Source organism: Vigna unguiculata, chromosome 1, assembly GCF_004118075.2.
Source record: "Vigna unguiculata cultivar IT97K-499-35 chromosome 1, ASM411807v1, whole genome shotgun sequence".
Lineage (NCBI taxonomy): Eukaryota > Viridiplantae > Streptophyta > Magnoliopsida > Fabales > Fabaceae > Vigna > Vigna unguiculata.
Window position 1 is genome coordinate 41,253,269 of NC_040279.1, and position 25,265 is coordinate 41,278,533.

The 25,265-nt window shown below is 30.4% G+C and overlaps 4 protein-coding genes and 1 non-coding gene across 9 annotated transcripts; 2 read left to right on the plus strand and 3 right to left on the minus strand.

Annotated features, from left to right (window-relative positions):
* The first annotated feature begins 4,276 nt into the window (after positions 1–4,276).
* Positions 4,277–8,476, plus strand: LOC114194075 (two-component response regulator ARR11). Of its 3 annotated transcripts, none has more exons than XM_028084130.1 (6): positions 4,277–4,438; positions 4,579–4,741; positions 6,037–6,189; positions 6,308–6,688; positions 6,888–6,964; positions 7,265–8,476. In XM_028084130.1, the coding sequence occupies exons 2-6, from the start codon at positions 4,615–4,617 to the stop codon at positions 8,255–8,257; spliced, it is 1,731 nt and encodes a 576-aa protein (XP_027939931.1). In that variant the 5' UTR covers positions 4,277–4,438; positions 4,579–4,614; the 3' UTR covers positions 8,258–8,476. The 3 variants fall into 3 exon arrangements, with proteins under 3 accessions (XP_027939931.1, XP_027939921.1, XP_027939938.1); XM_028084120.1 differs by having other exon boundaries at positions 4,303–4,442; XM_028084137.1 differs by lacking the exon at positions 4,277–4,438 and having other exon boundaries at positions 4,449–4,741; positions 7,265–7,739; positions 7,896–8,476.
* Positions 8,477–9,078: 602 nt separating this feature from the next.
* LOC114174065 (protein WVD2-like 7) lies at positions 9,079–13,523 on the minus strand. Of its 2 annotated transcripts, none has more exons than XM_028058819.1 (9): positions 13,196–13,523; positions 12,083–12,664; positions 11,331–11,975; positions 11,160–11,215; positions 10,958–11,035; positions 10,651–10,753; positions 10,494–10,562; positions 10,062–10,172; positions 9,079–9,691 (listed from the first exon to the last, which is right to left on the minus strand). In XM_028058819.1, the coding sequence occupies exons 1-9, from the start codon at positions 13,256–13,258 to the stop codon at positions 9,476–9,478; spliced, it is 1,923 nt and encodes a 640-aa protein (XP_027914620.1). In that variant the 5' UTR covers positions 13,259–13,523; the 3' UTR covers positions 9,079–9,475. The 2 variants fall into 2 exon arrangements, with proteins under 2 accessions (XP_027914620.1, XP_027914611.1); XM_028058810.1 differs by lacking the exon at positions 13,196–13,523 and adding an exon at positions 12,806–12,916.
* A 5,638-nt stretch (positions 13,524–19,161) lies between these two features.
* LOC114178014 (small heat shock protein, chloroplastic-like) lies at positions 19,162–21,230 on the minus strand. 2 transcript variants are annotated; one of them, XM_028063680.1, is made up of 2 exons: positions 20,598–21,230; positions 19,162–19,778 (listed from the first exon to the last, which is right to left on the minus strand). In XM_028063680.1, the coding sequence occupies exons 1-2, from the start codon at positions 20,800–20,802 to the stop codon at positions 19,285–19,287; spliced, it is 699 nt and encodes a 232-aa protein (XP_027919481.1). In that variant the 5' UTR covers positions 20,803–21,230; the 3' UTR covers positions 19,162–19,284. The 2 variants fall into 2 exon arrangements, with proteins under 2 accessions (XP_027919481.1, XP_027919491.1); XM_028063690.1 differs by having other exon boundaries at positions 19,186–19,775; positions 20,598–21,220.
* Positions 21,231–22,308: 1,078 nt separating this feature from the next.
* On the minus strand, positions 22,309–24,962 carry LOC114170348 (protein HHL1, chloroplastic). Its single transcript, XM_028055854.1, has 6 exons — positions 24,639–24,962; positions 24,414–24,551; positions 23,648–23,734; positions 23,460–23,507; positions 23,030–23,172; positions 22,309–22,790 (listed from the first exon to the last, which is right to left on the minus strand). Exons 1-6 carry the CDS (start codon positions 24,918–24,920, stop codon positions 22,778–22,780), a joined length of 711 nt encoding a protein of 236 aa, XP_027911655.1. The 5' UTR covers positions 24,921–24,962; the 3' UTR covers positions 22,309–22,777.
* On the plus strand, positions 24,248–24,319 carry TRNAP-AGG. The gene has a single exon. It is a non-coding gene; the product is annotated as a tRNA-Pro (tRNA).
* Positions 24,963–25,265: the final 303 nt, after the last annotated feature.

Sequence of the window (25,265 nt, forward strand, 5' to 3'; positions counted from 1 at the left end):
TATATATATATATATAAAATTTGTGTTGGATTGGAGTGAAAGTGAAAAAAAAAAGATAAAAGAAAAATAGAATGAAAAAAAGTCTCATTTGTGTTAACCGAAGAGAGGGGAGAAGTGAATATATTCCAGCCTATTTGTTTGCATAGGTGAACAAAGAAAATAAAATGAATAAATTGCATGAATGTTTGTATATAATTAGAAGTTAACAATTTACTTCATTGTTTTTCGTAATATTGAATTGTTTAGTATTTAAAATTGTTCAAGAAACCAAAACAAAAACAAAAGAAAAGGAAAATTCATCTTCCTCATTTTATGTTAATTTAAGAAAGAAGTTTATTTTTTTTATGAGTCCCATAGAAATATTTTTCATCATTTATTTATTTCTTTCTCAAACCAACACTAAAAATGATTATTTCTTGTTTATCTTCTTGTGGGTAAAGTGAATGCATGTGGAGTTTGGCCTCATGTTTTTTCTTTTTTAGCTAAGGAAAGGTTAAAGTTAGAGATAGAATATAAAACTCTATGCCTTTAGAGTTGGATTTTTTTGTCTATACTTCAATTAAATTGTTGGTGAAATGCATTAAACTAGTTAACTTTTTTAGTTTTTTCATTGAAATGTTCTAAACTCAGTTTAAAAAATACATTTAATTTTAAAACATGGTGAATTAACTACCTGTAAGTGTTTCATGACAAAATTTTTTATTAAAAAAAATGATTTTTGTAAAAAAAAAAGAGACTTGAATTACTTTTATAAATTGAGATGGCAAAGCGAAGATTAACACAAACAAAAGTTTGCAACTTTAATGTGCACTTAATGAGTGTGAAATTAAAATTTGGTACAATAACCCCTTTTGGTTACCTTTTGAAAGGGTTATTATTTATTAAGGAAGCGTGGAAGACACGCACCAATGGTACGGAGACAGAACCTTTGTTTTTATTTTAATTTTTTTGACTTGACACTGATGTTTTGTCCCTCTGCCTTTGTGCTTTGTCTTTGTTCAATTCAGTTACTTTTTTTTGGCTCCATTCATATTTTATTATTCACACGTTGGAAACCAACATCATTCCAGCCATGGGTTATAATTTGCATATATAATTCTCTTTAAGAAAACAAAAACTACTCTCCTTATCTTTTATATTTGTATTAAATATCTTTTTATTGCTCGTGTTTAATTAAAATTCAAAGTTCAAGTAGAATTTAAAATTAGTCTTTTTAAAAATTTTGACTAATTTAATTCTTTATTTTAAAAATGTGTAAATTTAATTTTTTTAATCAAATTTGATTAAGTTTATCCGACGTTTCAAACGCATCTCATGATAATATTTGAATTGTTTATATCGTTTGATATATTTTTGCTTCAATGTTAACTCAAATATTATCATAAAATGTGTTTAAAATGTAAATTAACAAAAATTTGATAAAAATGACTAAATTTATGTATTTCTAAAAATAAATGACTAAATTGATATAAAATTTTAAAGAGAGACTAATTTCAAAATTTATTAAAACTTGAGGGACAAAAAACATACTTAACCTTTTATATTTTGTTTTATTTTCTTAAAATTATTTCTATAATTTTATATCCTATTTATTTTTTATTGTAAGTTAATAATTTATTAATTTATCATATATCTTTATCTATAACTATATATATATATATAATTCAATCTGTTTATATTTTATAATTTTAATTTTATGGTTATAATATAATTATTTGTTAAATTTTTAAAAGCTAAAAGTTAACAGTAATTTTTATAAAATTGTTCATCTTCTCTTTTTCTTTTTTATTTATTGACAGTTATTTTTTTATTTATTTTTTCTTCATTTATTTCATTTCATTTTTAATAAATATAATTTTATTTTATATATTATTGTTAATAACATTATAATATTACTATCTATTAATATAATATCATATATATTTAAAAAGTATATATATTAAAAAGGTAAATACATAGACATAAAGTAGTGTATGTGTTTACTACGTTAGTTATAATATAATGTTATTACTAATGATTTAATTCAGTTAGTAATGTTGTTTTTATATTTAGGTTTAGTATTTATTCTAGTTTTATATTTTTTTAAAATATTTGTTAAACAAAATTAATTTTGACCTTTTTGATAAATTATTGTCACATTAAATTTATATATATATTTGGAATGTATCATATGTCAGATTCAAAAATTTTGAAAGATTGAAAATGACAAAACCCTTGACAAATGACACATTTAAAATATTATTAACGGTAAGTATAACTGAATAACTAAATTAACTTTGTTTAAAACATTAAAATTCAACGAAGTTAAAAAAACCTAGAAATGAAATTATTAAAAGTGGTTATTTTTAAGAAAAAATGAAACTAAGTTGACAAGATAAAAAGAGTTGTATATTAACCCTATTTTCTATCATTTTCATGAGCATACAATTTGGTACTAGTCCATTCCAATAAGTTGGTGTTGTTATGTATGTCTGATTCTCTGAACTTCAGCACTTAATATTAATTAATATTAATACGAATGTTAATGTTAATTATTAATAGAATTAGAATGGTATTAGGGTTGATGATTGATTGGAATTTGGAGAAAATGAAATTGGGAATGTCTAAGAATTGCTCTTTCTTCCAACAACTTTCCCATCATGTCTGTGAAATGCATTCCACGTGCCTTTCCACCAAAACTATGTCACTCATCACATGAATTTTTCACAATGTCCATCTTCCTTTTTATTTTTTATTTTTTATTTTTTTCATTTCCATAAATAAATTAAGATGCTATCTTCAGTGAATTCTTAGCTGGTTTTCATTTTTTCTTTTTTATATTTCTTGTCCCCTAACCTTTTTCTCTTCATAAATTCCTCTCCCCTGTTTTTCCAAAACAGAACCTGGTTTTCATTCTCCAAACTCCATTCTTATTCACATTAATCATAAAAAAATCTTAAATCAATCCCAGGTATTAATTCAGATTTTAGTTATTTTTCGAACAGACATAACACTAGTAAGATACAATCTTAAACTTTAATTTATACGAGATTTTAATAAAAATTCTTAATCAATAGAGATTCTTTGTTTTGTCTAACAAGACATGTTCGTCTAAATCTCCTATAATAAGACTTTTGCTATAATTACTATATCGTATTTGTATGAGTATGATGAACTGATTTTAATATTATTAATTAGTTTATTGCGAGAGATTTATTAAAAAAACACAACACCAATAGAACATATATTTAAAATATATAAGATATTAACATCATCTTTATCTCATTTTTTTGTTGTTGTAAATTTAAAAAAAAAACATATCATACTGAGATAAAAGCTTAAACTATACCATAAATTGACACTGTTTTCAATTCATAATTTTTAATAAAAAATGATATTTTAATCTTTTTTTATCTATTTTTAATTCAGTATTGTAATCATCGTTAGATCATTTATTTTAATTCTTTTTAGTAATGTGATATTATAATTTAATAATGATTAAAGTATTGAGTTAAAAATAGATAAAAAAAAGTGAATTAAAATATCATTGTCCTAATTAATATAATGAATAATGAATTGATCAAATAAGACACGGTACAATAAAACATAAACCTAAGACATCTTGATATCAATTCTAATCTAAAACTTAAAAATAATATGTTTGTAGACAGTTTTTTATTATATATTATTTCAATTTTTATCTCTATATTTAATATGAAATAAATTCTCTTAAAAAAAATAATGCCATACAGAAATATTGTGCATGAGAAAAACATAAATTAAGAATGACTGGTATTTTTTGTTTTAATCTTGATCACTGCTGGCAACTGAAATCAAAGATAATCATTTGAGAAACAAAGTAGGTGATGCTCCAAACAAGACAAACAACATCTGATAAAAGAAAAAAAAAATTGAGTTAAAAGAAATAATAGTAATAATGAGAGTACTTAATAGCTTTTAGAAACACAGGTGGTGCAGGTGCAGGACAACAGAAGAAGAGAACAGAACAAAACAGAGAACATAGGTTGGAGAAGTATAGTATAAAGTATAAAGTAGAAACACTGTTTGTTTTCCCTAGGTTATGTTCTATCAGTGGTATAATAGTACACACCTTTTTCCATTTTCACAACCACAACCCTCACTCACTCACTTTCCCTAGGATGCCCCAACACAACCCAACCCAACCCAGTTCACTTTTTCAGTGTCACAAACATTTTTTTTTTCAATTTTCAATATCTAAATTTGTTAAAGCCACCCAACGTGTCCCTTATCTTTCGGCATTAATCTTAAAAAACTGGTTCCACTGTTCCCAGTTCCTTCTCATAATAACACTTACTATGCATTGTTTAACAAGTAGCACTGAAGTTGCAGGTAGCTAGGTAGGACCAACCAAACAAACCCAAAGGGATATATACTAACGTACGCCACAGGGACCGTTAGCTGTGCGGCGCCAATATTCGTTGGTGCTCTCTCTCTCTCTCTCTCTCTCTCTCTCTCTTTTTCTGTGTCTTTTTTTCTTTCTTTCCTTTGATATTTTTTTAACTCTTCTTAACTTGTTATAACCCAACAACACAAACCCAACCTTTTTTGAACTCACAGCACAGCCACTGATCCTACTCTTTGTCTCTCTCAAAAATGGATAATGGGTGTTTCTCTTCCCCTCGACGTGATTTCCCTGCTGGTCTGCGAGTTCTTGTTGTGGATGATGATCCTACGTGGCTCAAGATCCTTGAGAAGATGCTCAAGAAGTGCAATTATGAAGGTTAGTTTTGTTTAGTCATCACATGAGTGCTTCCTTTTTTCTTTTTTGCACACTGCCACTTTTGTTGTGTGCCAAGTTACCACTATTGGTTAATTTCATGTACTTAAGATCTATAATTGATGTAAAGTTTCCAGGTTTTGATTTAATTCTTTTTAAGCTTTAGTGTGTGGTGGATCAGTTTCTGAGGAATGTGCTCGCATTTTTTTTATGGCAAAAAAAAATGAAACAAATTTTTTTTTGTTAAGGTTGTGAACTGATGATGGCACTCAAATAGTTAGTGGTAATTACTCATAATTTTGCATGCATATTTTTTTAAATTTTGGGTTGATTTTGGATTTTACTTGGTAAACTGATCTTTCAATTCTTTAAAGGATGGTCCTTTTCATTTTCCAAGCAAAAACTTGAATTGCAGAAAAGTTCTGATTGTGAAGTTATTATTAGTGGGGGCATGTTGTAGATTAGCTCGGGTTCTATCTACTGTGTTGCCATGTCTGTTAATATTAAAACATTTAGAGAGGGGCATAAAGAAGTTCTCTTGTCGAATTTGATTCTTCATAATCTAAATTTACTGTCTTCTGGCATTGTTTATTTTTGGTATCTTTGGAGCTATAATATGCCATGTTGGTAATCCCACACTTTCTCATCCATTGATAACATGCACTAGTTAAAATATTAATGAGAAGATGGTTGGTGCATTAGCAGTAGCATGTTGGATTAGTTTATTTAAAAATATATCTGATAACTGAATTAAATCTGAATAAATTAAACCGTACATGTTCTGTGAGGTTTTTTATATGAGATCTTAGTTTATGGCTACAACTCTCTTGGATTGAGCTTTTGTCCCTGGTAGGTTTTAAGAAATTGTTGTCATAAATGGAAGGTAGAGAGTTTAGTGCTTATATAGTTTCATGAGGCAAATAAAAACACCAACTAAAGCAAAAACCCGAATTATTGAGACTATGATTGCAATAAGAACAGATAATATATGAAGAGACATCTCTGAATGATAGTGTGAATGTCATAGGTAGTAGTAAGAGGTTGTGTCTAACAGGTTGTGGTCTTCACATCATGCAACACTGATCATTAAGTTGGGTAATTCGAGAAATATTTGTATAACAACAGACTTTCAAAGCTTTTTTGTTATGTCACCATTTATACTGTTTATAATTCCCCTATCTATGTTTCTCTGTCTTTTTCTTCTGCCTTTCTGTTCATATCAGTGAGATTTTATAGAAGTAGCAAATTTTGAAAAGCAAACACACATTATTCTGATTCTCTTTCTTCTTTTGATTCAGTGACTACATGCTGTTTAGCAAGGCATGCTCTAAACTTGCTTCGTGAAAGGAAGGATGGATATGATATAGTGATCAGCGATGTAAACATGCCTGACATGGATGGTTTTAAACTTCTTGAGCATGTTGGGCTTGAGATGGATCTTCCTGTGATTAGTCAGTTCTCTATCAATAATATATTCAAGTTTTTCGTTATATGATATCATTGTAATCCTTTGATCACATTGATTGAAACTCCACGCTCTGACAAGTCACACTTTGCAATACTGTTCAGTGATGTCTGTGGATGGGGAAACAAGCAGGGTCATGAAAGGTGTTCAACATGGAGCATGTGATTATCTCCTTAAGCCTATAAGGATGAAAGAACTGCGAAATATATGGCAGCATGTCTTTAGAAAAAGGATACACGAGGCAAAAGAGTTTGAAAGCTTTGAGAGTTTTGAGAGCATGATGAGAAATGGATCAGAGCTATCAGATGAGGGGAACTTGTTTGCTGTAGAAGATGTGACCTCAACAAAGAAAAGAAAAGATGCAGATAACAAACACGATGACAAAGAATGTATGGATCCATCATCTACCAAGAAAGCTAGAGTAGTATGGTCTGTAGATCTTCATCAGAAGTTTGTTAAAGCTGTGAATCAGATTGGATTTGATAGTAAGTTTCTTCTCAAGGTTCTGTATAAAAGTGTTGTTTGGAATCGTCACTGTGGCTTCTATAAATCTTGTTGATATGCATAACCTAGCATATCCTTGATGAATTGAAGTGTGACTGCCAGTTATAATCTTTTGTGAATGTAGTCATCTTATATCTTCCATCCAAAAACTATTTGTAACAAATAATTTCTGTTTGGCAGAAGTTGGGCCGAAGAAAATACTGGATCTGATGAATGTTCCATGGCTGACTAGAGAGAATGTTGCCAGCCATTTGCAGGTGATGCTGTAATTTCACTCCTTCATTGTTACCCCTAGATTATTGAGAAAGAAACATGTATAGAGTCTTTCACTCATGTATTCTTTTTGGTAGACTTAGAATCATAACAAAACTTCACTTTGATACTATAGAGTGTGAGTAATTACCTCCAAACATAGGTCCTGTACAAATGTTTCTCAGAAACATTACAACTTGGATGCAGATTCTCTCGTAAATTCAAGAAAATGTGTATGTTTGTGTAATGTTCCATGAGTTTGAAGTTTGAAACTCGGGTTCCTGATAAGAAATTTTCTTGTGCAGAAATACCGGCTTTATTTGATTAGGATTCAGAAAGAAAACGATCGAAGATCTTCCTCGAGTGGTATGAAGCATTCAGATTTTCCTTCAAAAGATCTGGGAAGTTTTGGATTTCAAAACCCAGTAAACAAGCAACAGAATGATGTTTCAACTGACAGCTACAATTATTCGGATGGATCATTACAGCTTCCGACCGTGGAAAATAAAAGTCATGAAGGTGATAAGGGATCTGTTTCACAGTTCACCATAGCAAAAAAAGGAAGGCCTTTGACTGGTAACGTTTCCGATTCAAATATGAGAGAGAGTTCAAGAGTTGGCCTCAATCAAACTTTTGCCCAGTCAGAAGGAAACCATGCAGTGTTTGATTGCTCCATGCCAACACAGTACTCTTGGACTGAAGTTCCACCCATGCAACTCAAAGAAGAACACAAGTCACTTGTTCATTTGAAAGATAGCTTCAATCAGATGCCATTACACGGTAAGCAGCATCACATCCAAGTTGATCAATCACAGTCAGTTGCTTCAATTAGTTCAGCTCCCTCTATAACGGAGGAAGAGGTTCCTGCTTGTATAGAAGCAAAACCTTTGTTTTCAGATTTCAAGAATGATCAATCCAGTTCTGTGAATTCAATAGGGAATGCAGTTGACACCTTTCCAATTCAACCAGGAAGTCTTGTTATGAATGCTCAATCTTTAGAACCCATTTCAACTACAAATTCAGGATTGAAAACACATGGATATAATAACCTCAGTTGCATTTCTGATCTGGAAATTTACCAAAGAAACCTTCTTTTGGGAGGCGAGGCAGCTTCTGCACCTTTGGATGAGGACTTGCATTTCCAGTGGCTACAAGGTGAATGTTATAATATGAACTTTGGTCTGCAGAATATAGGAATGCCAGAATATTATGATCCAGGACTTATACCAGAAGCTCCAATTCACTTATATGATTCAGGCGATTACTCGGTTATAGATCAAGGTCTGTTCATAGCATGAACTGCTTTGCCTTTCCTCCTGCATCTTCAACAAAAATCAAAATGCAATCATGAAAGGACAATTTATGTTTCTTGTAGCTAACTACGTCTTTGTTGAAGAATTTCAATCTCAACGGTTGGGGTATTCTTTTTCCGATCATAGAGGATTTGGATATATTGCAGTATGTATAAAAACGAATGCTGACAAGTATTGAGGTTACTTAATAAGCTTGCTTCCACCTAATTTTAGCCTTCCTTAAGGTAAAAATAGATAAATGTCAACCTGCATTATTTGACAAATGTCTCTGAAAACATTATTACTGAATGAATGAATTTGGGTTTTACTAAAATAAAATGGACTCAAATTATTTAGTAAGTCTCAAATAAAATTTAACAACAATAACATAGTCAAAAGAATGTGTATAGAAGATGTCAACATGTTTTTAAAAAAAAATGTGTGAAACAGGAGTAGTTCAACCGCATATTGTAGTGTAAAATGTAAATAACAGATTACCTCGCATGGAAAGTCTCGCCTCTTGTGAACTTTCGCCATGTACTTTTTTATATGTTAATCATATGCTAGTGCTGGCTGAAAATTTGGAGCCGCGCGCATCGATCACTGGAACTAACTTTAAAGTGATTGGTTAGAAGAATGGTTTTAGAACCAAGCAAGCTTAAAGTGATTTCTGAACATTGTTTTGGAAAAATTGAATAAGTCTTTCCTTCTTAGTTGGAAGTACTACCTTTTGGTTTATGGGGTCAAAAGATGAAAAAGGGCAACGCCGCACATTCACCAACCACACTCTTTTTCATGTACGGGGATTAAAATTCCTCAAACGCACGTTCACAGAAAAAATATTTCCATGTCCTCAAAATTAATATTTGAATGGTTTGTAACAAAGTGACGAATCACAGTTATGTGAAACTAAAGGTAATACATGTCCTACAATTTACCTTGATGTATAGCCTAAACCTATTTCACAAACTTGGTTATCTCCAATATCAAAATTTAATGTAGACTAGATATAACTACAACAGAAAAAAAAAAAACTACAAAATTTTCCATCGAAATGTGAAAACACATCGGGACATGATCTCTCCTAATTATCCTATTACAAGTAAACTACAATCACTGTTTAACGATATGAACATGAGGCTGAAAGAATATAAGCGGCTTGTTTCAGTTTCTTTCACAGTTTTTTCTTGAAGTCACAGGCTCGGCCAGGTACTTCTTTTCTTGCTAATGCTGAATGTTTGGTGAAGCATTTTCTCTTGTGGTACTAGATAATGAATTTACTGGTCTTGTAGTTCGGTTAATTTTTTCAGTAGTAGGTTTGGAATTGTTTGTGCTGATAGGGGGCTTCGATGCATTTCCTAAGCTTTTGTCCTGGACTGTGCTAGAACTAGAACTTGCTTTCCTCACAAGTTTTGGTGACCGGGGCAGTGTAGGTGAGGTCTGAAAGGAATAACAAGTAAATAACATTATTATATATTACAAGTTGAACGCATCACCCAGAATAAAAAAATTGCAAGTACGATATTATAAATCACAAGTTGAAAGCATCTCCAGGTAGGGAAAAATGAACCGACAGATATTGATGGTTGATAGATTTTGTGGGATGGTCATAAAGAATTTGCAAGGTGAACAGAACTGATTGACAAGCAACATCCTCTAGAATATAAATCAAAAAGCCACAAACAAGGACTTGTGGCTAAGCCACTAAAAAAAGCATCCAGATGGATCGACAAAAGGGCATTTATGGCTGCTGTCATCTAGCATTTAGACAATGGTTATTTTCAACATCAGAAGTAATAAGCAAATATACCTTTCTAATCCGGTTACTTGGGGAACGCGATCCACCAATCTTGTCCTCATTTTGTTTGGAAAGAGAAGCACTGCTCTGCCCCAGCTTCTTGTGATCAAGCACTGTTTTACCCTGCATCAACGTCAAATTAAAGATGTTGAATAACCTTTTTACTGAGTAATAAAGAGCAGTTGAAAACGAATTACGAAGCCACGTCTTGACTATTGAATCCTTTATTCCTAAATCGAAGTGCCACTCAGGGCAATCAGCACAAAAAAGAAAAAGGAACATACATTTATGCATTTATTGCCTATATATCAGATCCAATTCCGTGATTCCAGCTATACGACATTTTTCCTACAGTTATTGCCTCTACGGGCCATTGATAGTTTTTTGCTTATAAACAAGGTAAATCATGTGCAAAGATAGAACCATTATTATAAAATTATTCACCTTGAGAGTCCTTTGCAACTTCACTTTCTCTTCTTCCTTGGATTTAGTTTCATCCATCCTCTGCAAGAACTGAAATAAGAAAATGCGAAAGCCAGTAAGACCTATAGCTCATCCATAAATTTCACAATTAATTTGAGAGACGAGGAAAATAACTTGCCTCTCTGCGTTTAACTGCTCTTTCTTCACTTCTGAATTTAAAAGGCAAATATACGGTAGCTGATTGGAGATTGCTTTTGTTGGTGCTTGAAGATTTCAGGAAGCTGTTCGCGCATTTATGCAATAACACAAAGAAAGCGGCGTTAATGAGAGCACATTATTTTATGCATGTTTAAACTTCTGATTTTCAATTTCAAATACTGAAAGAGTGCTTCTCAGAAAAGTTGTAGCTCCTATTCGGAGCAGCAAACAGATGTTTATTTTATGTAGATTAACAAAGCAATAACAACTATTTAAAATGTTCTTACCCAAAAGAAATGGAGGAGGAAGGTTTTGCATTCACTGTAACACCTCCAGATACAGACTTGTTAAGTAGTCTTTCGGTCCTGACAGAAAAATATGATCATGTCAATGAAAATTTCTAAGATGCACACAACTGAAACCATAGCTCACAAGGAAGATATTTGAACATTCATAACCTAAAAATGGAAGACATAAAAGACAAAATACCTTCCACTCTGAGAAAGGAGATTGGCAGAACCTTGATCTTGCAAACCACGAGATGCCTAAAGAAGGGGGAAAAATCTTTAGCAACCAGAGTACCATTTCAAATGTTGTGTATTTACTCAGAAAACCACTGATGCTAATGTAGGTACAAGAAAAAGGTGGATAAGTTAATACCTCAGTGGATGCCCGCATTGCCAATGGATTGTTTTTGGGCAAATTAGAATGAACTTTTTTAATTATGTTCTGGTCAAACACTGAAGCTGTTTTACTTGTTTCAGCTGCACCAGAAGGCAGATTGATTGACATATGGAGTGACCTCGAGGTTGGTCTCTTTCCCACTGAGTTTCCGACAGATTTTATAACTTTCGCAATAAAGTTTGTTCCATTTCTGGGTTTAGTAGCTGCAGTAGCTGTGTTGTTTGGCATAACAGCACCCGATGGGAGATTGATTGACATTTTAAGTAATGGTGAACCTATTCGTTTCTTCTCAACCATGCCTCCAACAGACTTCTTATTTGTTGAAAAAGTGCTTAGACCATTTCTGGACTGTATAGCTGCAGCAGCTCTTTTGCGTGTTTCACCAGTACCAGATGAAAGATTGATTGACGAGTGGACTGAGTGCGCAATGAGTTTATTCTTCTCAACAAAGTCTCCAACAGACTTCTTGCCTTTCGGACCACTGTTTATTCCACTTCTGGATGATACAGAAGCAGCAGCAACCTTCCTTTCATCAAGAGGAAAACATTTGGAAGACACGGTTTTGGTAGATAATTCTGGAGAAGAATTTGCTTCTCTTTTTCCTTCGGGACCAGCAGCACCCTGCGGCATCAGAATGATAAATGTGCCGGACATCACAGTTAGAAATTTACTCATCAGAAGACACAAAAAGGAATCAAATCTAAACAAAGAAGGAAAGCATAAATTACATGTTCAAGCATCTTCTCTTCCACAGGGCCAGTATTTGTATTGTCTTCAACATGATCAAACTGGTTAGAATTATCCATGGTTGTGAAACTTCCCAAATTAATATTTGCATTAACGAGAGGATGTGCCACGTCCACTACTACTCCTTCTACATTGGAAATGTCTAAATCACTTTGTCCGGCATCACATTTTCGTTGGTCTCCATCGGCACATTCAACAACTTGGCAATTCACAGTTTCTTCATCCGGCTGTTCATTGGCGGCAACAACGTGTTGCACACTTGAACTCGTTTCAGATGATGAATCGGCATGGTTTCTTTGCTGAGCTTCCAACTCAAAAGTTCCATTAGCCTGAAGATTTGCATTTGCTTCTTGGATCAATGCAGCTGCTCTCTCCGCAGCCTTTCTCTTGTAATGAGCCTCAAAGTAGGCTTTCTTCGCGGCCACAGAACCCGGCTTGGAATATCTCTCAGCTTCTTCAACATAGCGATTTTGAGTGAATGTTGACCATTTCTCCCAATCCAAGTTTTCTGTCATAAACCTCCCAAAAGAGATAGATTCTCCAAGCGCAGGGATAGGGTTACCCTAAAATCAAAAAACAAAACAATAAACACCAATATACATTTCACAGGTCACCAAACTCAACAACACATCACAGGAAACTGCAAAATCGTAATATTGATACAAATTGTATCCACAACAGAACAATAGCAATGGTGAATTTACCATTGACGTCGAAAACCATGGGTGGTCCGTTTCCTCGAGAAAAACAACGTGAGACTGAATAAAAGAAATTTTTAGAACTTCAGCAAAGGAAGCCATAAACGGATTATTGGAATGAAATTTTTTTGAGAATGCGATAAGTTCCCGAGTTCAGTCTACGGTGCAATTATACAAACGCTTTAACAGCACAGTTAAATTGCACCATAAAACGTAATGCTAAAATCCAAATTCGAAACGAAAAAGGAGTTGCAGACACTCCAACCTCTCAACAACGAAAACCAAAACCAAACATACTCACACCACCATTATCAACAACAACAGCCACAACAAAAAAAAAAAAAAAAAAAAAAAACAGAAACATGCGAAAGTTTATTTTGCGAAACAAAAACTCACCTCGTAACGAGTGTCGGCGGGACTGGAGAAGGATCGAACGAGACATGCCGATGGTTCACCCATAACGAAAAACAAAGCCCTCACTCAACAACAACAACAACAACAAAAAATAAAATAAAACTATGCCTCTTCTCTTTCTTTTTCTATCTCTATAACTACATTCAGAGAGTGAAAAAATCCAAAGTGTGTTGCTTCACAAATTAATGTGAATCAGAGATTAAACGGTCCAATAAATATAATTTCTGAATTGCATGTGGTGAGAAAGAAATGGAACCTCCTTTTTCTTCGAGTAACGTTGAGGTTTGGACACGACGTTGATACTACTGGATTCTTCTGCCCTAATATATTATTGTTTAACTTAGGAACCTTTTATTTCAATTTTATTTCAGAGTGGGTCCCACTGTTTATTTGCCCCACAATTTTTGCGTTGCATTATTTTGCTAATCTTCTTTCCCCTAACGTCTACTTTTCTTAATTTTTGTTTTATTCTTCAGTTTTGCCCGTTAGATCTTCTTTTTCCTCTTTTATTAACATTCCATTTTTTTCCAATATTATTATTTATGAATTGAATAATTAATTAAGTGTGTGTTTTAGATGAATCCAACAATTATTTCTCTCCCAGTTTTTTCACATATTGAAAACAAAGTATAATTTATTTTTCAACTGAGTTATAATAGACAGCTAATACTTATAATATGTTATATGTTTTTCATGTATTATTATTTTTTAATTATAAAAACTTAGATATGATAAGTAATTTTTTTTCTAAAAAAAACAAAGAATTAACTATATTGTTGGTCCAAAAATAATCAGGACCCTAAAAAATAATCCATAATAGCTTGTAAAAGGATGTTTGTTTTTGTTAAAATTAGAAAAATTTTAATTATAATTTGAATTTGGAAAAAAAATATAGAAGTGGGGACAAATCTAACGGACATTTATTTTATGTAATTATGATTGTTCCATCCATACCGACCCAACAACGTGTTCTAAAGTTTTGAAGACAATGGTAACTAATTAATTATATTTCTCATTGTAATATTTAATGTCTTTTATCTACAAAATATTTAATGTCGTTACTTATAAGTATGATTTTATTGTTTTAAATAAAAAAAAAAAAGACTATTGGTTTCTTTTCTTTAAGATCACTAACATCACATAGTGATAGAGGTTTTGATGCTATAGATAAAGTCATAGATTCTAACTATAATGTCATTATTATATTAAAAATATTATCTTCTAAGAAATTACTAATAAAGTTGTTTTACAATAATAATCCATGACCATTTTTCATCACAAGTACTTATTATTATTTATATTTAGCACATTATATATTAACTGATATTAATTTCTTTCCCTAAATGTCAGAAAATATATGAAGTGGTCCATTTTTAATTTGTTAACACAATAAGGTTTTATTATGTACATTTTCTTTTCTTTTATGGCACTTTAATTTTTTTTTTTCAAATACTTTTTGAGAAGAAATTCAAATTATGGACATTTTCAATCCTTTCATATTGAGACCCCATAATGAATAAGTGAAAATCATAATTATTATGTAATATTTAATGTTTTTTTAGTTACTTTTATTGTTACGGTTTAAGAAAAAATAACTACAAAAATAAATTTCAAAGGTTATGATAAATACAGCACTGTGTATATTTACATTATATTAATGTATGCATTTAAACAAAGTGAATATAATTATATTCTATTAATGTGTATATTTATTTTTTTCCATTAATGATGGATGTATTATTAAAAAAATTAGGGTGTAACTTTGGATGGCAACGGGGCGGAGCGGAGCGGGGACGGGTTTCGCTATCCTATACCCATTCCCGCATAAAAAATTCATCCCCATCCCCATACCCAAATCCAACGGGTATCAAACTTTTTTCCCATCCCCATCCCCACCGGGTAACGGGTATAATCTCGTACCCATACCCGTACCCGTGTTCTAACTACTTCAATATTAATTTTTATAAAAGAAAAAAAATTATGATAAAGAAAACATAATATTATGAAATATTCAACATTAGGAGAATTTTCTTCGATGCCAAATACCTTAAAATAAATTATAATTGTTTACATTTTATATTAGAATACCAAATAAAATTTAAAATTTCATGTGAACCAAAACATTTATTAAATTTGCAAACTACAACATTGATGAACTTAGTTGATAAAATTAAAAAATATTTCAAAAAAATATAAAAGGAAAACAAATATTCAAATTAAAATATATTTTAAATGTTTGTTTACTTCAATTTTTTAAATTCTAATGAATCTCTTTTTTATACACTAATAAAAGTTATAATATATCACTTGATCAAAATGACACAAAGAACAAATAATAAAAGGAAAAAAATATTCAAATTAAAATATATTTTAAATATTTGTTTACTTCAATTTTTTAAATTATAATGAATCTCTTTTTTATACACTAATAAAAAGTTATAATAGATCACTTGATCAAAATGACACAAAGAATAAATAATAAACATAATAATAAAATTTTGACATAGATTTTGTATCTTTTGAACTTCAATATATGTTGGATAGTGACAAAAAAATATTCAAAGAAATTACATTAAATTTTTATATTGTAGTAAATAAAAATTATTTATACAATTAAAGTGAAAAAAATTACAGTATGATTAATAGTGAGTTATAAAATAACAAATAATTAGATAGAATATATCGAAATATTATTCTACATGATGAAAATAAACAATAAATAAAAATATTAAAAAACTAACAAATGTGTGTTTTAGAAATAATTTGAGAGACTATCGAAAGAAATCGCACAAAGGAAATCAAATGTATAATTAAGGTATGATAAAATGAAAAAAAAATAACTTAGAGAACTAATTATTAAATTATGTTTGAAGTGGTTAAAAATAAATAGAAATATCATTAGTGACCAAAAAATTTGTCATTAAATTACAAATAAATTAGTAATTAAATTGGTCACTAAATCAAGTACCGATTCGATCATTGAATCAGTCACTAATTTAGACAATAAATCAACTACTACCACCAATGATGAAAAATAGTGACTGATATGGATTACTGACTAAATCAGTTACCATTTCATGTTTTTCTTGTAGTGAATTATCATATACTATTCCTAAATATCATTATATATATATATATATATATATATATATATATATATATATATAATTGTAACCACTTCAAACAGAATTTAAAGTGAAAAAATTACATTATCATTAATAATGAGTTATAAAATAAAAAATAATTATATAGAATATATCGAAATATTATTCCACATGATGAAAATAAAAAAAATAAATAAAAATATTAAAAAACTAACAAATGTGTGTTTTAGAAATAATTTGAGAGACTATCGAAAAAAATCACACAAAGGAAATCAAATGTATAACTAAGGTATGATAAGACAAAAAATATCTTAGAGAACTAAGAAAACTTTTCAAATATCAACATATATACTTAATGGTTGAAAAATAACGAAAATTATTTTAATGAAACAAAAGAGTTCTTCAAATTAAACAAAAATTAATAATAATAATAAGTAAAGAATTTTTTTTATATTACCTTAAATTGAGAGTATAAACATTCTCATGTGAAAAGAAAATTTATAATAAATAAAAATATTAAAAAATAATATAAATATTCAAATGTGAGGCATAATTTTTTTTTATTAACATACATCATTTTAACATAATTACATAAAGGTTATGATAAGATAAAAAATATATTGGAGATGAGAATGAGTATAATGACAAATGAAATAATTAAAAGAAAAAAAAAATATATATATATATATATATATATATATATATATATATATATATATATATATATATATATATATATAGGGGTTAGTTGATTAATTGTGAATATTTTAATAATTTAAACGAGAATGAAGATATGGCGGGGACGGGTATTATGGCGGATATATGTACATCCCCATACCCATCCCCATACCCAACTGAAAAAGTCGGGGATTTCCCATACCCATACCCATACCCAGTCAAAACGGGGACGGGTTCGGGCAATACCCACGAGGACGGGTTTATTTGTCATCTCTAGGTGTAAGATAATATACAACTCTTTTTATATTTAGGAGTTTAGGAAAACTTTAAAAGTTCAGTAATTTGAAAATTCAAGAAAACGATAAGAAAGAAAGATAATAAAAGAAAAAAAATTAATTAACCAATAAAAATAGATCAATTATTAAGTTTGTAGTTATTTTTTGTGTCTAATAACAATTAGAAATATAAAACTAGCTTAATTAAATTTTAATTATATAAAAAGTTTGAGTATATTGATTAAGTTTTTATTAGATATTTTTGATATATTGAGTATTTATGATTTTATATTTATTAATTGAGTTTTTATATAACTTAAATAATATGAAAAGAAACAATTTTAAGTATTCAATTAATAAATATAAAACTTTTAAGTATTCAAAATATTAAATAAATTTAGCACAGACTAGATTAATAATAATATCAAAATTCTTAAACAAATATCTATTTTTTATTATTTTATGATCGTTCTAATATTTGTAAACTTCATTTGAAAATTATACGTGAAAACTAGAAAAAAATTAAGAGAATTAAAAATAAAATCAGATATAATTAATAAATATATTAAAGTCAATGATAAAATTTTTAAGAAAATTAGAAAGAAAAAAAAAACACTCTACAAAAACTACACACGGGAAAGAACTATATTAAATATGTCAAAGTGAATCATAACTCATGACTTAACCCGGCCTACTACAAGTTCGGGCTGGGTTGGATGATTTTTTTTTACAAAATTCAATATAAATTAATTTTTGTCTTGGCCCATTAAAAATCTGACTCATCTTTGTTGAACCTGTAGTGAATTGGGTTGGCTCATCAACCCACCCGCAAATAAAAAAGTCAGACAAATTTTTTATATTTCGATTGTGTTTGATTGTTGCTTTTTTAACCAACATATTAGATTAACAAATAAAAACATAATATTTTTGTAATTTTAGTTTGTATTTAGAGTTGAACATTATTTTAAATTGTATTTGAATTATATTAAAGTTTATTTATATTTTATTCATAATTAAAATTTAATATTCTAGAAACAAAAGAAAAAAAAGAGTTATTTTTCGCTAAATAATCGATCTATAATGAATCAACCTGGATCATCAATTTTAAAAATTATATAATATATTATCTTTAATAAGTCGACTTAAATTAATTTTGGTTGACCAATCATAACAATAAATAAATAATTTTACAAATTTTGTCATACTTATTTATCAGCGCAACTAAATTAACTAAACTAATGATCAAAATTATTCCATAGTTTACATTATTGTGTTCCTATTCAATAAAAAATTATTTAAAGGAGAAATGCCTCTAAATACTATCCTTTTAAAAAATATATGGTTAGAGTTAATTAATAAATTAATTCAATTAAATATAATGATAAATTTAAATATAAGTTAATAAAATATTAAAAACTATTGATTATCATAAAAAATAGAATAAAAAATAAATAACTATCAGTTATTATAACAAATAAAATAAAATTAAAAATAAATAATTTGTCTTCGACTATAAAAATTTATGACTCAGAAAAGATTGTAAGAAAAGAAAGAAAAATAAATAAAAAAATAAAAAAATTAAATATAATTTTGGTTCCTAAATTAATAGTTTTCAAAATTATAAACCAAATTAATCCTTATAAATTTAAATATTTAAATCAAATTTAATTTTTTAAGTTTATTTTAGATTTTAAAAATATTTATCGACTAATATTAATATTAAAATAAAAAATGATAACTAAATTCAAATATTAAACATAAAATAAATTTAATAAAATTTAATTATAAAAAATAAATTTATAGCGGTTAGTCAATCAAATTATGAAGACCGAATTTGATTAAAGTTGAAAAAAAAAAAGACTAATTACGATCTAGAATAAAAGTTAAGGTGTATTGAGAGGATAGAGTGGCAAAATTAGAATAACTAACGTAGATATATCTACACAATTAACTGTTGTTGAAACCAGAATCTCTGTATGAAATGTGCAAAAGAAAACAAAAACAAAAACATGAATCATTGAACTTGGATATCTAGGATGTTGGAATAAGTGGTAGCTTTGGGAATGGCGATGTAGAGAACACCATCCTTAACCTCAGCCTTGATATTCTCAAACTGCACATTCTCCGGCAGAGCAATCCTACTGCTATACCTCCCATAACTCTTTGCAGACCATCCCTCTTCTTCTTCCTCTTCCTGTTCTTCCACCATCTCTTTCTTCTTCGCTTCCTTTTCTGCTTTAACCACAAGCATCTTTTCCTCCACCCACACTTTCACATCCTCTTTCTTCATCCCGGGCATGTCCAACCTCATCTTGTACTCACTCTCTCCCTCTTTCACTTCCCATGGTGCCCTTCCTCTTCTTCTGTACCCTCCCACACCCTCACTCGGTAACGGTGACGATGGCCACTCAAGTGTGCTGAATGCAAAAGGGTCCTCCACCATCCTCTCCATCGTCTCCATCATCTCTTGCATTGTCCTCGCCGTCGGAAACCTGTCCCACAACCCTGCTTTTTGTGCAATTTCACATGTTCATTCAACATGTACATGGTCACAAAAATCAGTGCTAGCTACAGAAACACAAGAAAAACAACAATTCTGATTGTGGTGGAAGTTCACATCCATCGATTAGATAAGACAATTTCATAATATATAAATCAGGTATAAACTTTACCTTACAAACTAGTCTTGTAAAGTTAATTAAATTTAAAACGCATTTCTAACATGATATTAGAGTCAAATTAGAGTTATTCTAGCGAACTTTTTTAGATATTCTATTTCACTCGCTATCAGGCCGTTATCAGACCACCCACTAATTTTTAGTTTCACGTACGAAATAAATATACCTCGGCGTATGTAAAGGGGATGTGTTGGAAGTTCCACATCAACTATAGATAAGTCAATTTCATAATATATAAGTGAAATTCAAACCTCATTTTACAAGTCAGTTTTGTGAAGTTAAATTAAGTTTAAAATCCACTTCTAACATGATATCAGAACCAAGTTAAAACCTATTCTAACGAACTTTCTTAAACATTTTGTTCCACTCGCTATCGGAAACGGACCATCCACTAATTTTTAATCCCATGCACAAAATAAATATACCTCAACATGCGTAAGGAAATGTGTTAAAAGTTTCACATCAACAATACAATCAATTTTTCAAAGTTAAATTAGGTTTAAAACTCACGATTCGTATCAAAGTAATAAATAAATTTTTAATCTAACTCAATTCAATTCAGATCGAACTATCGAACTTCAAGTAACTTATAAGAATAATCAGATCGAACTTCAAGTAACTTATAAGAATAGGGATCGAGCAAGAATACCTATGGGTGCAGTAGGGGAAACTTTCTTTTTGGGAAGAGGATGGTGGTGGTGGTTCTTGTTGGGTTTTGGGATGTGGTCAAGCTTTTCTCTTGCGTCCCCCATCACCATGAACTTCACTGGCTTCAACTGGGTTGGTCTGGAGTGAAGAAGATACCTCGATGTGGGAACGTTAAGAGTCAGATTAGAAGACAAAGCGTGTGCCATTTGTGAAGAGTGTTGTGTTCTGTGTATTGAGAAAAATTAAGGTTGTTAATTTGATGAAGTGGTGGGAGTGTAGCGTGTGAATGTGGAGAAGGTAGGGTTTCTGTGAAATATATAGAATATAAGTTTGAAGAAGGAGGTTTGGAGAATTCTGGAAAACACGACATCATCATGGGTGGGTGGGGTCGTGAGAGATGAGTACTGAATCGGAACATCCTTTCGTTTTCCAGAATTTTCCAGAACCAGACATGTTACAGAGGATGGAACCTTTCAAGATTCGAACTTGTTGGATAAGCTTTTGACCACGTTTTCTGGTAAATGAGAGCCCTTCATGTTCCAAGTCCAATCTTAATCGCGGATTTCTTACGTGTCTGGTTACATTCGAATGGAGATAGCTCCTCAGAGTCACTGTCTTAACTGAAATTCACAATTATGAATCGAAATATTCAGTGAGAAAATTAGTGAGACTCGTATAATATGTAGTGGTGGTTATTCAAAGATGAGATTAAGAAATTCTGATTATTAATATACAGAAACATGAGATTCTCTTATTTCTCTGAATGAATCATTTTCAAGATATTAAAACTTCTTTTTTTAAATAACCGAAATGGAGAAAAAATATAAAACATAATGTCCTGATTAAACTTCATCTGATTCATCCCTTTAAAGAGTTAAATCGTGGAGTGCCACATAAGATTTATCCATAAATGAGGTACTTCAATTTCAAGTGACTTAATCGAATTCACATATTTTAGACCACAAACTGCAATGGCTGAATAAAAGTCCTTTCTCTTTTGTAGTATAAATTTCCAATAGCCATCAGAATCAGATTTACGAGGATTCATTTCTTACATTATTCCTTTGTAAGATTCAGAAGGTTTATTTCACAATAAATTAATCCATATTATAATTATTAGTGAAAACAGACGTTCATTTGTGTCATATTTTTATTGTAGACTACTAATTTAATTTTAAAAAACACTAAATTTAAAGAAATAACGATTTAAAAGAATAAAATGATAAAATAATTATTTTTATTTAAAAAATTTATCTCTTTATATAATAATATAGATAAATAAATCTTTAACAAAATGCTTCTATAATTTTTTATTTTACTAATTTACGCAATTTATCAGTAATTGCTTTTCTAAATTTAAATTATTTTTTAAAACTGCAATCTTAATATACCATTTTTAACTTATACATGTACATGTATTGTATGTTTCGCTTTAAATAACTTTTAACTTATTTTCATAAAATTTTCCTTAATTTAAATCTTACCTCTTTAACTTGATTTATATCCTTAAATCTCACCTCATTATTTAGCAGCAGGCATCAAATACATGATTTCACCATCCTTTTAACCAACGAAAAAGGCAAAATAATCTCATGTAAATGACTCGTTTTTTAAATTTAAGGTTAATCGCGCGTGAATATTATAGTACTTAACCTGAACCTTTTTTACATGCAAATTTAATTTGCATACACAGATGGGTAATACTATAGCCATAAACAAAAAGGCACGTTCATTATATCTGCATCGAGTTTCCAGAATTACAATTCCAGTATTGACAATGCAATATTGTTTTTTCATCAGAAGCTGACAGTGTAGTCTGAGAGAAATTTAAAGAATTTCCGTCAAAATGCAAAGATATTACAAACCCTAATTTGTACAACAGTTCCAGGAATCTCTCGAACTGATAACGGTACCATCACATACTCATCCTACATGTTATCTATTCCAAAGCATCATGGATTATAGCATACATGAGTGATCAGTATCGCAATGGTTGTATTCACTCTGCAAAACATGAAGTAATTTTTTGATGGTTACAGATCTAAGAACAAAACCTGGAGTAGCATTGTTGTGCACAGAAGTTTCCTCTCCAACCAATCCATAAACATAATTGAGCATTCTGAGCTCAAAAGGTCACGGGCTACTCATAACACTTTAAGCAAATCATTTCCAGCTATAGTTTCATCCTTTAACCCTGGCATTGGCAAAAAAATAATCTAAACCATCACAAATTTGCAAAAAATAAAACACTACCATGTCCATGTTAGTTGAATAATATTCATAGAAATGTATAGGATCAGATAAACTCCATTGAATATCCATATGGTAACATGAAGTGCAGGTCGATGTTGAAGAAAATAGGAAAAAATGATGAAATTCCCTAATAATAAAAAATTCAGAGTTTTTCTTCAGGCAATAAGATGTAAAACTCACTTGGTTTTTTCTTTTGTGTCTTCCTCTGACTCCTCCGCTGTAGTAGTGCCCAATGATGTTATCTTTCCAAAAGATTCCTTCGCGTCTCCGAAAAAGTCTTTCACTTTATCCAGGACGGTTTTTAGTTTATCTGGTGTAGGAAGCTTCAATTTGGATATGAAAAACAACAATATATTAGTGGGAAAATATCACAAATATTTTTTTGTAATGCCCGGATAAATAAATATATAATTTATGATATGGACTATTGTAAAGCTTCAAAATAATTTAAAATGTTCAAAGATTAAGAAAATTGCTATTTTCCTGCAAAATCAGAATTTCTTGATGTATTTGTAAAACACACATATCTAATGCCGTGGGGTTTAAAGTTCGGTGTGAAACTTCAAAATCATTATGATGACAACAAAGCACAACATGTCAAGAATGTTACCTCAATAACATCGGTGGTAGAAAGGGCAGCTCTTATGTTGGTATTCTCCTGCAAATTCATCATACAAAAAACTTTAAACAGAATGTGGGAATGGTCTTCTAACTTCCGCAATGCATCAATTTTAATGTTGGAAAGAGTGAAATTGGGGTTAAAACATTTATTTATAAAAGAAAGTGTAAGAGCATTACAACAAGTTTGTAGCCGTATCTGAAATCAGTAGCTGAACGCAATACACGGTATTGTTTGAATGCAGATTTCTGTACTTCCTTCTCATCCTTTGAAGAATTGAAGAAAAGCAATCAGCAGCAAAATCAGAACAACGAGAAATTAAAAAAGCACAGTCCAGTATAGTAATTAACGGTTACCCAAGATCTCCACTGTGTTCGTGAGAACTAACAAAGAGCTTATTTGGACATATGAAAGTAGCTTATGACCTAAACTATGAACACTTTATAATTTATTTCAATGGGATTTACAGTGAAATTTAACAAAATAAACTCTGTTTAGCTAATTTTAGCACTAGCAAGCTTCAGGATCATGCTTATCAGCCTATGAATGATAAATCCTTGTTGAATAGATACCCAAACGTGGCTATAAAGAACTCAATAAACATCAGTTGTTTAAGAACACATTACATTGATCTCACCACACTCAATTTTTTTCCATCTCACATAGACAATCCAAGCACTATTCATTTTTAAAATGACAACGGTTTATTCTATTGAGACAGAACATATTCCAATACCAGCATTATTCAGATTGCTATAAAAATTAAGTCTTTTCAAAAAGGGCATTTGGTCTAGTGGTATGATTCTCGCTTAGGGTGCGAGAGGTCCCGAGTTCAATTCTCGGAATGCCCCTTTTAATATATATTTTTTTGTCACAACAACACTTTTTTCATCAGCAAAAATAATTTACGAAATCTGAAAGAAAAAAAAAAAAAAAAAAACTTACTTTGTAGATAACAGCAGCGAGATTTCTGTCAAGGGTGTCTTTGTAGATATACTTGCCGAGAAAATTATCTTTAGCAGCAACCATGATTTTAGCGGTGGTGCCACCTGTTACAATGCTAAGAGGGTACCAAAGGTATACCTGCAATGCAATTAAGGGCAAAAATGGAATAAGAAACTTAAACATTGAATTTAATTAACACTAATAGCTGATTAAAGGAATGATTACGTTGGCCATGCGAATGAAGATGACGAATTTGGGATTGCCATCGTCTTCAATTTTGGGTAAAGGAGGAGGAGCTGAACGCTGAAACTGACGAGCCATCATTCCCTTTTTGCCCTTGGCTTCAACCACAAACACGTGACCGTGACGCTGCGGTGCCTTCAAGCTCCGGTGCTGCCTCCGGTTCGAAACCAGAGAGTGCCTCACCGAAACGTCGTCGTTGTGGAGGAAGCGTGAATTCGTCGGAGGAAGACGAAGGAGCGCGTTCAGAGACATTCCTACTTCCATTGATACAGAGAAAGTGAACGAGTGAGTGAGTTTTTCTTATCTCTATCATTTTTTTATTTTTTTTAATTGAATTAATAATTGCGAGGAAAATAGCCATACACGTGGCGGATGGAGAGGCACACACCATATAATATAACAAAAATGTTAAAAATTCTCCTCCTTAAAATTCTTCTTATTTCTTGTTAAATATATATAACTCATCCGTTATCTAATTTTTGAAAAAGAAAATTTCTTTTTTATATAAAAAAAAAAGTGTAATTAAGTTTTGAGTTTTTTTTTTTAAATACGTTATTTTCAATCAAGTTTTTATTGAATACTTTAGATTTTTTAATTAAATTTGTATTA